The sequence below is a fragment of the Thalassophryne amazonica genome, chromosome 12 (genome assembly GCF_902500255.1).
Source record: "Thalassophryne amazonica chromosome 12, fThaAma1.1, whole genome shotgun sequence".
Lineage (NCBI taxonomy): Eukaryota > Metazoa > Chordata > Actinopteri > Batrachoidiformes > Batrachoididae > Thalassophryne > Thalassophryne amazonica.
Window position 1 is genome coordinate 3,399,369 of NC_047114.1, and position 15,741 is coordinate 3,415,109.

General features: G+C 40.0%; 1 protein-coding gene across 1 annotated transcript in view; it reads left to right on the forward strand.

The window, feature by feature from the left end:
* pnp5b (purine nucleoside phosphorylase 5b) overlaps positions 1 to 8,383 on the forward strand; it is a 29,326-nt gene extending 20,943 nt beyond the window's left edge. Inside the window, 2 exon segments of the mRNA XM_034183671.1 lie at positions 6,379 to 6,569; positions 6,939 to 8,383. Of these exon segments, the coding sequence (XP_034039562.1) occupies positions 6,379 to 6,569; positions 6,939 to 7,156 (409 nt within the window). The 3' untranslated portion in view covers positions 7,157 to 8,383.
* The last annotated feature ends 7,358 nt before the right edge of the window (positions 8,384 to 15,741 follow it).

Sequence of the window (15,741 nt, forward strand, 5' to 3'; positions counted from 1 at the left end):
TGAATCATATTTGTCTAATAGATTACAATTTGTTCATGTAAATGGGGAATCTTCTTCACAGACTAAAGTTAATTATGGAGTTCCACAAGGTTCTGTGCTAGGACCAATTTTATTCACTTTATACATGCTTCCCTTAGGCAGTATTATTAGACGGTATTGCTTAAATTTTCATTGTTACGCAGATGATACCCAGCTTTATCTATCCATGAAGCCAGAGGACACACCCAATTAGCTAAACTGCAGGATTGTCTTACAGACATAAAGACATGGATGACCTCTAATTTCCTGCTTTTAAACTCAGATAAAACTGAAGTTATTGTACTTGGCCCCACAAATCTTAGAAACATGGTGTCTAACCAGATCCTTACTCTGGATGGCATTACCCTGACCTCTAGTAATACTGTGAGAAATCTTGGAGTCATTTTTGATCAGGATATGTCATTCAAAGCGCATATTAAACAAATATGTAGGACTGCTTTTTTGCATTTACGCAATCTCTAAAATTAGAAAGGTCTTGTCTCAGAGTGATGCTGAAAAACTAATTCATGCATTTATTTCCTCTAGGCTGGACTATTGTAATTCATTATTATCAGGTTGTCCTAAAAGTTCCCTAAAAAGCCTTCAGTTAATTCAAATGCTGCAGCTAGAGTACTGACGGGGACTAGAAGGAGAGAGCATATCTCACCCATATTGGCCTCTCTTCATTGGCTTCCTGTTAATTCTAGAATAGAATTTAAAATTCTTCTTCTTACTTATAAGGTTTTGAATAATCAGGTCCCATCTTATCTTAGGGACCTCGTAGTACCATATCACCCCAATAGAGCGCTTCGCTCTCAGACTGCAGGCTTACTTGTAGTTCCTAGGGTTTGTAAGAGTAGAATGGGAGGCAGAGCCTTCAGCTTTCAGGCTCCTCTCCTGTGGAACCAGCTCCCAATTCAGATCAGGGAGACAGACACCCTCTCTACTTTTAAGATTAGGCTTAAAACTTTCCTTTTTGCTAAAGCTTATAGTTAGGCTGGATCAGGTGACCCTGAACCATCCCTTAGTTATGCTGCTATAGACGTAGACTGCTGGGGGGTTCCCATGATGCACTGTTTCTTTCTCTTTTTGCTCTGTATGCACCACTCTGCATTTAATCATTAGTGATTGATCTCTGCTCCCCCCCAGCATGTCTTTTTCCTGGTTCTCTCCCTCAGCCCCAACCAGTCCCAGCAGAAGACTGCCCCTCCCTGAGCCTGGTTCTGCTGGAGGTTTCTTCCTGTTAAAAGGGAGTTTTTCCTTCCCACTGTAGCCAAGTGCTTGCTCACAGGGGGTCGTTTTGACCGTTGGGGTTTTACATAATTATTGTATGGCCTTGCCTTACAATATAAAGCGCCTTGGGGCAACTGTTTGTTGTGATTTGGCGCTATATAAAGAAAAAATTGATTGATTGACATCATTCTCAGTACAATATTTTGGTAGCTGTTTTGGTTTGGAGTTAAGTCTCACTGCACTATTTAATAACTTCCATGTTGCTTTCATATTCTGTGATTTTCCCTCAATTTTCTGTTGTCATAGTCCTTCTCAGCAGTTCTCGTAATAGTTGTTAGTTTTTTTTATACTTTATATTTTATCTCACTATTGGGTGTCTGTTTTTTTTTTTAACTAATTTCTGTACAGTTTATTTTTCTTTTGGCATGCCCTCATCATTCCTATCATAAACCAAGGTTTTCCACTTTTTGAGATTATCTTATTTGGCTTTAGTGGACACCATGTTTTGTATAGTAGCAAATAGGTATTTATAAAAAAAAATTTGTAGGCTTCATTTACATCATCCACATAGACTCCAGACCAGTCTTGCTCTAAAAGTTCCCTTCTAAATTTGTAAATTGTTTTCTCATTTCTGGCTGTGAAGTATGTGGACTGATTTGACCTCTCATATTTTTTTAGCTGGTAATCAAGAACTGTAAATGACAGGTAAATGATCACTGATATCATTTATCAGTAAACCACTCTGAGCAATATGCTCACTGTCATTTGTGATAATGTTGTACAAGATGTAGTAATCCTGCTTGGATGTGAAATCAAGGTGGGAAAAGGGACAGAGCCATTAATGTATCAAAAAATAAAAAAATCAGAAATATCTCTACGTTTAAATGGATTTTGAAAATCAATATTAAAATCTCCACCAATCAAAAAAATCTTCTGGTTGTTCTGTGTATCTAATATATTTTCAAAGTTTTCTCTGAAATCGTCCACATTTGAGTCTTGCGCTCTGTAGATACCTGCAGCAATCACATTCCTGCCCTTCCACACCTCAATTTCAACTGCCACACTTTCCATAAGTTACCTTCTACAGCAGCAGTCATCGATTCAACCAGTTTACATTCCACTTTACTATCCACATATAACACCCCCACTTCAAATAATCTCCAGCTCTGTAGAAATTATATAGACTTCTAATGTTGCAATGAATGAAAGATACATCTCTTGAATTAAAGTTTGAAATAAATTCACCATCCATATAATATTTACATGTGTTGCTCGTATTGCTCCAGAAATGGCTCTCAGGATCTAAATCTATCTCAAAATCATGCATTCTAATTTCCCCAAAATCACAATTTCCCATAGTTTAAAAATCCCAAGTTCACATAACATGTTTAATAATAACTGGAACAATTTTACAGCAATATTTGGTTCTAACATAAAGAGCCAAACCAATTCCTCTTCAAATGGTTCTAACTGGCTCATATTCCTGATGCACAGACCTGTGGTGCATCTTTTGGTTTGATAAAAACTTTGCAGTTTGTGACCCAGACTGAGTGAATTTTGCCCTGTTTTCTAAGATAATATGTGACGTTAGAGCTCTGCTGAAGTTTATCAGCTAAATTAGTGTTTAGCTGCATCAATCACTGTCGAGCTGAGTGTTTGACATATTTTTTATTTTTACCAAATAAAGCTACACAATTTTTTAATTGTTACTGCCCTAACTACAAGAAAAGTCTCAACTTTAAATAACTTAGATCTTTTTTTATTTAAAGTTTTTTTAACCATCAAGTAATCAAAGAAAATAGTACAGTGCTGTTCAATATTTCTTTGTATTTTAAGAAATATGTTTCTTGACCCACATCAGAAACATACATTTGCTAAATGAATCTACCATTATTACATGTACACATTACTTTTCATGCTATTTTATTTGTCTAAAAATAGTTTTCTAATGTAAGAAAAGTTTTTTAACTTCAAAATGTACAGTAATCAGAAATTAATGTTGAAGTAAAAACTCATTTGTAAGGATTTTAAGGTGGCCAAGAATGTGAAAACAGATCTTGAATAGCTCCAAAGCTCCTGACAAAACTAGGAAAACTCAGAAGTGAGTAAAGGTTGAACAAGTTGATGCATTAATATGCAATAAATACTCCTATTGTTCCATTCGAATTGATACTGAGAATTATTTTTGAGTTCTTTGATTTTTCATTTCCTTTACTGTGTACGTTTTTTGAACCACAGTGCGTGTTTTTTGGATTAAAGGCTGGTAGCACAATTCAAGTTGTGTGAAAAGACTGGGGTGGAAAACTTGACCTGACCCAACAAAAAAATACAAAAAATTTAGATTTTTTTTTGCACCAGAATGCATCTGAGAACTCAAGTTTTTCTGGGGGAGAACCCCCAGATCCCCCCAGGGGCTTCAGGTTTTTGGCCCTTGCCAAAAAATTTTCTTTTCTTTTTTTTTTTTTTTTTTTTTTTTACTCTACACGTGTTTATAGACAAATACTGAACACGGGGAGAGATTCTAGTTTCACCATCATGAAAAGAAAATGCATTTAATAATAAACAATGCATTTGAATGCGTACATGCCAAAATGTGCCCACGCTGGTTTTTGTTCAGAACAATTACACACCAAGCAGCCATCCATCGTGCACCGTACAAGCCTCCAGCCTGTTCCCAAGCCAGTGGATTTGGACATCACATATGATTTGAACATTGATGGAATGAAAATGTTCCCTATTAACAAAAACAAATTCATCATGTGATGGTGCCTTTATATCAATATGTGTGCAGTCAATAGCTGTGATTACATTTGGGAAACCGGCTCTTGCTGAAAAATGCACTTTAATGTTGTAATATGATGTACCTGGATGGCATTCGGATGGCTCAAGGTTGACTGGCACACGCCTGACCGATCGGCCAGCTCCCGCTGGAATGCCCCTAATGCTGGGAAGCCCAGTGTGGTCAGCACTTGTGTGGGCACAGACAACCCCTGGCTCCTCGCCATATTGCACTCCGGGCCGCCTGCAGTTCTGCGCACAACTCCAGTAACAGTGGCCTTGGTAATCGAAATTGGTTTATGAGCCAATTATCATCATTTGGAAGTAAATCCTCGTGTTCCTTGACTACACACTCACATCGGATTGCACCATTTGGAAGCTCCTCTAACCATTTTATACCATTTTATGCATCACTTTATGCATGTTTTTATATCTACCCATATAAGTGCAAATACGTGGGTGTGTTAATTGTTCATCAGTGTGTCTCTGATGTGCACATCACTCTGATGACTTCATGTTTTCACACTTAACGGTTCCCAGCATCACCTCTGCGTGTCGCCAGAAAAACAATAGCTGTAGAAACGTGGGTACGCCAGCCAGGATTGTTGTGTGACGCACCGCACATTTCTACAGTCATTTCACCTTTGATACATCTGAACGTTAGCACGGAGACGGAGGGACGCCACGTTTTTGTGCGTACGCACATTTTGTACATGAGGTCTCTGAAGTGAAACCGTGTAACATAACACTACACTTAGCGTTGGATTCTAGCGTTAAACGCACGTATTGTTTTTGGTGGCAGCGGTGGGCCGGCAGCACGACACAGCAGAATGTTATAACATGACACAGAAAACGCACAAATTGCAACCTTCTGCTGCCTGGCAGTGAGTGGGTTGGTGTGGTTTCACTCCAGGTGTGTCAGGATTCAGTCAGCTTGACGTGAGCTTCAGACGTGGTTCCACTGATCCAGTTTTAGAGAACCTAGTGGGTCTGAGACACACAAAGTGGGTTTACATTAAACCTGAGGTGCAGGTAAACCAAAGCTGCAAATCCTGTTTAGACTTAGTCTAAACCTGCCACGCCTTTTTGTATGTTATACACCAGAACCTAATTAAATCTCTGCATTAATGAAAATAATAATAATAAATTCACAACAATTAATTAAATAAAAACAGCAAAAAAAAAAAAAATCAAAAGGACAGCTACAGCAGGTAGCTGAGAACACGTGAGACTCAACCACCTTATCTCAGCTGGTAACCTTCACCAGAACAACGGTGCACAAACAGAACACGTTCAGCCGCTCCTGTTTTCTTATGAAGCCTGAGGACATGCAGCAAAGCAGCCTCAGTACGCACGCTTCCACCAGCCCAGACACGTACACCAACACACTGTGCAGGATCCTGTCACTCAGTAATGAGACCTTAAAGTCCACCGTCACCCAAACAAGCAATCAGTAAAGAGAAGCTGGGGGGGGCATTGTCAGAAAACACTTCAGTGTCAGATTGAGGCAGACTTGGTCAAATCTTTCTAATATTTGCTCCCCAACATGTGCACAGAAGGTCAGCGACTGATCAACAGCAAATAAATCACACCAAGACTCTGAAAGGTGTCTTTGGTTTGAAGAACCTCGTCACCAAAGGACATATTGAGAATATCAGACACACCACAATTTACGATGTCAGGATTTCAGCGTTTAATAGACGGTTGTTGCATTGTTTGACGCGTAAGCACTCCTGAAGTCGCTCACGTGGAACGTATCGGTGTGCAAAGCATTAAGTGAACAGTTCTGGGACATGCGTGCTCATGGACGTGGTTGAATCTACAGATAACACTGCGGCAAATGTCCATAGCTATCATCAAGTCCCTTAAACGTGTCCCAGAAGGGACAACCGGAACAATAAGATCTTCCTGGTCGGTAACACTCGCTTCAGACTGTACTGTTGCAATCTTGGAATAATGCTTTGCCCCCCACGAGCCAATAGCATAAGTGGGACTTCACACTGAGCCATGTGAGATTTACACACCGCTAAACGTGTGCATTCAGTTTGTAACGTCGGCCTAGTCAGCCAAAATACACGTTCATGTAAAGAGAGACGGGTGGATGTGGATCTGCATACAGAGTGTTATGTCAGTATACTGGTTGAAATCCTGACATGACACATTTCTGGAGAGTCCAGATTATCACATCGTCCTCTGACGTTTTGTAGAACACTTTTTTCCATCAGTCATTTAGATGCACAGTCGGGTTAATTTTGAGCTGTTTTCCTGAAAACTGTATGACTCTTGTTCTGCAATGAGCAGATCAGATTCTGAGAGTTTGAGTCATAACCACAACCCTCCCCTCTGCAGGTTTGGCATCCGTTTCCCCTGCATGTCCGACGCCTACGACCGTAAGCTGCAGCAGTTGGCGCACGACGTGGCAGCGGAGCTCGGCTACAGCGACTTCCTGCGGGAGGGGGTTTACTGCGTGTTGGGAGGCCCCTCCTTTGAAACCATCGCTGAGTGCCGCATGCTGCACACGCTGGGAGCCGACGCCGTCGGTGAGTCTCTCCTGTCCACCACCAGCGCACACACGCCGTTTCTCACACGGCCTGTCTGAATGTCGACTTTACTTACTGAGTAAAGTCGTTTTTGACTTTATCACCTTGACCCTGCCTGACCTTGATCCTGCAGTCACATTAGCTACAGATGAGGGCGACAAGCAGCTGACGTTTGTGGCGTAATGAGCGTTCCTGGGGCGTGGCCTGCTGGTGGTTATTTGGTGTTAGTGTTCACAGTATTTAACGATAGATTACAAACAACGGAAAAACCCGGCACCATCACTGAGTTTTTACTTCACGGTCGACTGATTAATGGAAACAAAGTTCACTTGATTTTGAGGTCTCACCTTGTCGGCATCTTCTCTGCAGGTATGAGCACGGTACACGAGGTGATTGTTGCCCGCCACGCCGGGATGCGGTGCTTCGCTCTGTCGCTGATCACCAACCAGGCGGTGATGGACTACGACAGCCACATGAAGGCCAACCACGAAGAAGTCCTGGAGGCAGGAAAACTGCGCGCCGAGCAGCTGGAGAAGCTGGTGTCCACCATGGTGGATCGGCTGGAGCAAAACAATTACTGCGCGTGAACGTTCGGCTCCCGCGAGCTGGCCCGGGTCAGCCTGAGACATTATGAAATACATCCCATAACGCTAAAAACATAAATACCATCAAACAATCAGGCTGAAGTTAGTACTTGATAACCGAGTTACTGTTATTTTAAGTCTTAAGATTTTAGAAATGTTGCTTCACAGACTCCAAGGCCAGCTTTTAAATTCTGAGGTAAACAAAGCGGCAGTAACCCTGCAGCTCTCTGAAAACTCCTGCTGTGACACCCTCATGTTTAGCCGTGACGTGACTGACAATACAAACAAACAGTCCTCCAGCTTGTCTCACATTTGTCTTATTAACCATAGTTAACGTGCACCACTACGCCCCACAAACCAAATATCCTTATGCCAGATATTAACTTTAATTTGTTCAGAAGTGATAAAACAAAGCGTGATGTTAAACACGAATCACTGAGCGTTAAATGATTTTAAATTATGTCAAGCAACAATGGGGAGGGGCTTGTTACTGTGCCACTCTCAAGTGAGAGCGGGGGAGGGGCTAAGCATTGCTTGCTCACATCAATTGATGTGTCATCTAGTATAAATTTTAGCTCCGGTCACATGACATTCCAGAATCATCATCATCATCCTAATCTGCACCAGCAGTAGCTGAGCAACAAGAGAACACGCGGTAATGTAGCAGTGCTAGTTAGCGCGCATTCATTCATGTAAAACTGTCCTGTTGTGCAAAGTTTGTTTAATCTTCCTTCTACAGATATTTACGGTTTGGTTTCACATTATAGTTGCGTGATTCCTTCAGCCCCATTTGGACACATTCAGGAACCTCCAATAACTTCTGTGGTGCACAGCGCCACCTATGATCCAACCCAAAAAGCAGCAAATCAGACGTTGCGTCACGTCCGGCTTAAGAAGAGCATTGTGCACCGACACAGTGAACCTATAGTGTTTCAATGAAACATTGTCCTAATGCTACTACTAATTTAAGAGGGTTTAATTTAAAAGTGTATTTATTTCAGCTCTTACATTCCAAACTACTACAGAAAAACGGTTTTAACCGACGGAGAGACCGACTCTTACCACGTGGTAATGTTAATAATAGAAGGTGATTATAATTCCATGAAGTATGCTGTAAAATCTTCTGAAATATTTATACTAAATGTATTTAAGGGGTGTTTTTATTTGCTTGAAAATGTATTAGGGTGATGGATGAACAGATGCATGAAATACAGTTACAAAGTTTCAATAGACTGCTGGTTATGTTTTTACTAACGACTTGGCTTAAATGCTTGTTTTTTTGTTTTTTTTTTACAATAAGGTAACTGGGAAAAAAATGGTTTTCAGCAACTGAATTAAGGAGATATATGTATATACACACACACACACACACTCAAAAACCCAGATGTTGGTGAAATCTGGTATATAGGTAGCTTTTTGTGGGAAAAGGCTAATTTTCACATTCCAGCTCAATCAGACCAACAGTTCCTGAGATATCACTATTTCTTAATTTCACTTTTTCATAAATAAGGACACAGCCTGTGAAATTCAAATGACCATAACTCAGCAACCAGTGGTCTGATTTTCAAAAGTAAGGTATATTTGGAAATGATTTTACATAAGGAATCGTATTCTTATTCAAATAAGGAATCTTATTTAATCTTCTGAGAATATTTAGGCACGGTGACCTTTTGACCTGCTTTTTGACCTTGAAATTGACAAATTGGGACAAATTACACTGGGTTACTCAAATAAAAGTCATAGCCACATATGTTCTTTGTAACATTAAAAACTGGGTCAAAATTTTTAGGTTTCAAGCAATTTGAAATTGAAGCTGAACGAATGAATGAATTTTATTTATTTGGCACACAGATGAACAATAACAAAAACTCACAAAAAGAACAACTTAACAGTGAACCTGTGTGGCCCAAAGGGTGATGGCAGAAGCGAAACTTATAAATACCCTCCCCTTATACCATAGAAAATAAAGAATATATATATATATATATATATATATATATATATATATATATATATATATATATATATACTCATAACAACAATACAAAAGAAATGTGCACGAACAATATAACTTAAATCAATGTACAAAAATTTCAAAGCACAGCCAAACAACAACACAATCCCAAGCACAATAGCAAAATCGGTAAACCTAATTCTTCAAACTATAACGAGTAATTTTATTATTTTTGCCAAGCCTTTTAAAGCCGACTAAGGTACCAAGTAGTTTAATATTATCGGGACAATTAATCCAAATGTTAACACCTTTAAAGGAAACACAATGACTTTTTACAGGAGTTCACATCTTTAATTACTCAAATAATAATGTTCCTCTGAAATTACAACTGGAGTCCAGCATTTTAAACATATCCTGGACATGCTGAGGCAAAAGTTCATTTTGTATAGTGATGTAATCAACCAAGTCCCAGAATTTTAAAAGTTGCCATACTTGTTGCTGAAATCAGTGCGCCTGTATTTTCTACATACAAAAAGCACGAGTTATATGAACATGCATGTGGTCTGGCTATAAATCTGATCATCAGATCAGTTCCTGAATATGAAAAAAACTCAAAATCATTACTGAGGTGTGTATATAATCCTAAAGTCTGTCAAGGAGAACTGCTGCATAGTAGAAGACCAGCCCGTAGACCCCGTGACCAAACTCTGGGAACAAAGGTTCAAAAGTGATTTTGGATTCCCTGATGGATTTTGAGCATTTCTGAATTGGCCTCTTCAAACTTCCAGGCAATTTCAGGAGGGGGCACAAGGGTCAAAATTTAAAATTGTCACATTTGTGTCAATATCCATGAAATGACTCGTCTACTCATAATGACACCAAAAATATATAGTTTGTTATGCATCTGACCTCAGGTGAGGGCGCTATTGCCCGAAATTACAAAACAGTCAACAAACTATTGATTGATTAATGCTGGCAAATTATACAGTAATTTTTGTCTTTCTGATGCCTGATTCTGTTTTTTCTCTGTTTAAGGTGCAGCTCCATCCAGAGATGGGAGTTGTGTCTGTGCAGGTGATCCTCCTGTCCTGTGCACCAACAGCAGTTTCTTGTATATTTGTCCGTGAATTGTTCTGTGAATTATTTCTGTAATTTATGTTTGTATCATGGCCCAAGCAGAGGGTCATGAGCTTTTGAGTCTGGTCTGCTTGAGGTTTCTTCCTCAGACTGTTGCTCTGGGGGTTGGTAAGGTTAGATCTTACCTGTGTGAAGCACCTTGAGGCAACTCTGTTGTGATTTGGCGCTATATAAAGGAAATAAATTGAAATAACGCACTTTGGAGTGAATGAGCAACTTTTGTGTAATCCATCAATACGGAACATGCAGACTGCAAAAAACGCGACGTGATAGAAGAAATCTGAGCTCAGATTCAAATTCAGCACCCCAAAATTACATTAAATCAGTTGTCAAAGTCCATGCAATTTTTTTATTTATTTTTTGACCAGTCTAATATGAAAAATGTAAAAACCTTTAACCATGATTAATTTTGATGATATTGGCGTCTACGCATGTTTTTCAGCATGAGAAATTTAAAAAATATGCTAAAATGCTAACATACCCTAGGCCATATGACCATTGTGTTCTTTATAATTTTCAGTTGTGTAATTAATTATTAAGATCCTGTTGTCTTATGTACAATTTGTACATGTTCAAATCAAATAATCATTTGTTCATATTGTACAAATCAAGGAATATTTGTAGATCAACCTCTGTGCATTTGCAGGTATCAGTGAGACACATTTAACTCCATACGTTAGCTTTGAGTTAGCAAAAGTTAGCATGCACGCTAACGTCTGCAAAATGTCTTGTAAATGACTACAGAGGAGATATCGGGTTACAGAAACAACGTTTTCAGTTTTAGAAGTATTTATTTCTCATTAGCTTTTGCATAATATATGACAAAGAGGGTATATTTAAACAAAACAGAGTTTGCAGCTAGCTACCAGCATGTAACGTCACCATGCTAACTTCCACAAAATGTCTTGTAAATATGTGCTGAGAGTGGGTTCCAAAACAGCATTTTCAGTTTTAGAAGTGTTTATTTCTTGCTAGGTTTTACATAATATATGACAAAGAGGGTATATTTATATTTACACACAAACTAAACAGAGCAATAGGACTGGACTTATGATGACCACAGACAGACGGATGGACACAAAGCCTTTGCTATAGAGGGTTTTCAATCACGTGACTGATTTGCTCCCATCTTCATCATGGATAACTAGACAGCTGGCGCGTGAAAGAAAATAGAATGAAAGCTTATTACAAGGCTTTAAACCCTCAAGATAAAGCTGCTTATCGTGATCGATGTGTAACAGTGGATTCAGTGGCTCTGTATGTTGTACCGCATAGTGAATTTAATTTGATGTAACAAAGTGTCTGGCAGTTTCACAGCGTAAGCTTAATGTGGCCAGAACCAAGCAGACCGCCTGTAAATCCACCGGAGAAAAAGCTCAGACGAAGTAGTTCGCTACCAAAGCCGCCCGGAAGAGCGCTCCGGCTACCAGCGGTGTGAAGAAGCCTCACCGTTACAGGCCCCGGCACCGTGGCGCTGAGAGAGATCCGCCGCTACCAGAAATCCACCGAGCTGCTGATCCACAAGCTGCCAACCAGGTCAGCCTCACTGGCCTCCTGCAGAGCATCATAGCAGAGCTCTGAAAGTGGAGGTCGGTCTTGAAGTCCTGAGAGATTTCTCTCACCAGGCGCTGGAAGGGCAAGGTGCTGTGGACTGATGAAAGTAAAATTGAGTTATTTGGACATAACAAGGGGCGGTATGCATGGCTGATAAAGAACACAGCATTCCAAGAAAAGCACTTGCTACCTACAGTAAAATTTGGAGGTGGTTCCATCATGCTGTGTGGCCAGTGCAGGTACTGGTTGAGGGTCACATGGATTCCAGTCAATATCAGCAGATTCTTAAGAACAATGTTCATGAATCAGTGGCAAAGTTGAAGTTGCTGGACCTTTCAACAAGACGACCCTAAACACTTCAAAATCTACTAAGACATTCATGCAGAGAAACAACATTCTGGAATGACCATTTCAGCCCTCAGACCTGAATTATTGAAATCTGTGGTGTGATTTTAAGCGGGCTGTCCATGCTCGGAAACCAACAAACCTGAGATGTTTTGTGAAGAAGAATGGTCCAAAATACCTTCAACCAGAATCCAGACTCTCATATTGGAAGCGTTTAGAGGCTGTTATTTTTGCAAAAGGAGGATCTACTAAATAGTGATGTATTTTTTCTGTTGGGGTGCCCAAATTTATGCACCTGCCTAATTTTGTTTAATGAATTATTGCACACTTTCTGTAAATCCTATAAACTTCATTTCACTTCTCAAATATCAGTGTGTTTGTCTGCTATATGATATATTTAACTGAAATTTCAGATCCAGAAAACCAATGATTTATAAAGGAAAATCATGGAAATCATCAGGGGGGCCAAACTTTTACATACAACTTTAAATCTTATTCTGAAGTCATCAAATTCCTCTTCTTCCACAAGTCCAATCCATGTTAGGTCATTATAAATGCAGCAGGCAAAGCTCTATGCATGAACAACTAGGGGTTCACATAAATCGTCACTGCCTTCATTACCAGGGTGTTGGATCTCTACTAAATCTGGATTATTTTCTGACTTTGTGTGCTTGCATAGTTGTGAGGATGACAGGGACAAAACGATGGTACTGAAGAGTTCCCTTTATTGTCAGGGCTAAATCAAATCTTGGTTTTAGTTCAGTTTCACGGAGATGGAGCTCATCTTGTTTAACATGAAAGTACTGGATTCCTGTGACAGTCTGTTGGCAGCACTCAAACGCTGATTCAGAGGTCAGAATCATGTGCTGTTGAGCTGAACGCTGTAGACTTGTCCTTGTGACCAGTGTTTTGACGGTGCTACAAATTCCATCTCAGGCACGCTTGCCATGTGAGGTTGCAAAGAAATTCCATTCTGCTAGCAGGCCAAAGTCCTCCTCATGGTAACACACATTTATAAAGTTGCACTTATTCTTGGACTGACCACCACATCCATCTGTGAAATAAAACACTTTTTGTAACTTTGGCAGTTCTGTTTTTAGCAATTTCATCACTTCATTGATGAATGTGTGAACACTCACACTGGTACAGGTATCACATACATCCTACATGAAGAAACCACATACAAAGCACTTTTCAAGTGTTAGTATGCTAACTACAAATTGCTTCAAAGCTAAAAATTTTATCATCAGTTTTTAATATGTTATACAGAACATATGGAGCTACAATTTTCATTAAAGAGTATCACAATGTAATTTGTCCCAATTTGTCAATTTCAAGGTCAAAAAGTAGATGAAAAGGTCATCATGCCTAAATATTCTCAGAAGATCTTATAAATGCCAGATTCCTTATGTAAAATCATTTCCAAAGATACCTTACGTTTGAAAATCAGACCACTGGTTGCTGAGTTATGGTCATTTGAATTTTAGCAGCTGTGCGCTTTTTCACAAAAAAGTGAAAGAAAGAAATGGCAATATGCCAGGAACTGCTGGTCTGATTGAGCTGAAATATGAAAATTAACCTTTTCTCATCTATACCAAAACTGACTACAAAGAGCTCTTGGTGAAATTCTATTGCACCTGCAATAATGGTAAATGTCCACCAGGTGTAGTTACAGCTCCGTTTCAAGAACCTTGAATACAGGCTGCTGTGACGATCAACCTGTTGCTTATACTCTCTCAAATATTGTTTAGAAATCTGAATCTGTTAGTGAGCACTTCTCCTTTGCTGAGATAATCCAGCCCACCTCACAGGTGTGGCAGATCAAGATGCTGATTAGACAGCATGATTATTGCACAGGTGTGCCTTAGGCCGGCCACAATAAAAGGTCACCCTAAAATGTGCAGTTTTATCACACAGCATAATGCCACAGATGTCACACATTTTGTGCATTTGGCATGCTGACTGCAGGAATGTCCACCAGACGTGTTGCCCGTGAATTGAATGTTCATTTCTCTACCATAAGCCATCTCCAAAGGAGTTTCAGAGAATTTGGCAGTACAGTGGTCCCTTGCTATAACGCGGTTCACCTTTTGCAGCCTCGCAGTTTCGCTGAATTTTTTAGTCCAATTTTGCATGCTGTTTTTTTTTTAGGGTGCATTGTGTTCTGCATCCTCATCAAGCAGGCCAGTCACGGCACCGTTCTGCGTGTCTGTTTATAAGAATCTTCTCGCCCAGAAGAAAATAAGAGCACCAACAACTACCCATAACTGTGTTCTTCACTCGGAAAAAGACACCTGCAGCGAGGTGTCACTCAGTGGAAAAGACGCGACAGCGGAGCGACACCAGGATGAAGAGGCGCGATCAGAGGAACTGTGAAATACTGGTCAGTCATTATTAATAATTTATGTGTCCAACCTCGTAGGTTGATCGTTAAAATTAAATTTGTTAGTTCTAAAAGCCATCATAATTATTTATAGGAAAACGTTCTATTTTTATTTCTCAAACAAATGTTTGAGCCTGAAAACAGGTTGGTCTTATTTTTCTACAAAGGTTTGAACTTTGAGAGTGTTTACACACGAGAGAAGTGAGAAAATGTTAATGCCTGTTTGAGAAAAGTGTATAAAGTGTGTAGTGAGGGGTTTTACAGCCTTAAAACGTCTATAATAATTGTAAAAAATAACGATGACTACTGCGTGGATTTCGCCTATTGAGGGTTATTTTAAGAACTCCCGCGATAAACGAGGGACCACTGTATAGCCAACCAAACACACAACCGCAGACCACGTGTAACCACACCAGCCCAGGACCTCCACATCCAGCATGTTCACCTCCAAGATCGTCTCAGACCAGCCACCCGTACAGCTGCTGCAACGATCAGTTTGCAGAACCAAAGAATTTCTGCACAAACTGTCAGAAACCGTCTCAGGGAAGCTCATCTGCTGCTCGTCGTCCTCATCGGGGTCTCGACCTGACTGCAGTTCATCGTTGTAACTGACTTGAGTGGGCAAATGCTCACATTCTATGGTGTCTGGCTGCTGATCAACTCCATGTGAAGGAGATGTGTTACACTGTGTGAGGCAAATGATGGTCACACCAGATACTGATTGGTTTTCTGACCCCCCCCCATTAAAGCAAGACTGCACATTTCAGAGTGGCCTTTTATTGTGGCCAGCCTAAGGCACACCTGTGAGGTGGGATGGATTATCTCGGCAAAGGAGAAGTGCTCAGTAACAGATTTAGACAGATTCGTGCACAATATTAGAGAAATAGGTCTTTTGTGTTTATAGAAAATGTTTTAGATCTTAAATGGGAGCAAAAAACAAAAGTGTTGCATTAATATTTTTGTTCAGTCTATATAGTGCCCTCCAAAAGTTTTGGAACGCTTGGTATTTCACATATTTTAATTTGTTTATGCCAGAGGTCTCAGACTGATTCTAGAAAGCGCAGAGAGGTTGCAGGTTTTCTTGGCAACCACCTGCTCTACCAGGTGATGTCACTGATTAACTGATTCCATCTGCTCAAAGTAATGTTAATCAGTGACATCACCCGGTAGAGCAGGTGGTTGCCAAGAAAACCTGCACCCTCTCGGTCCTTTCTA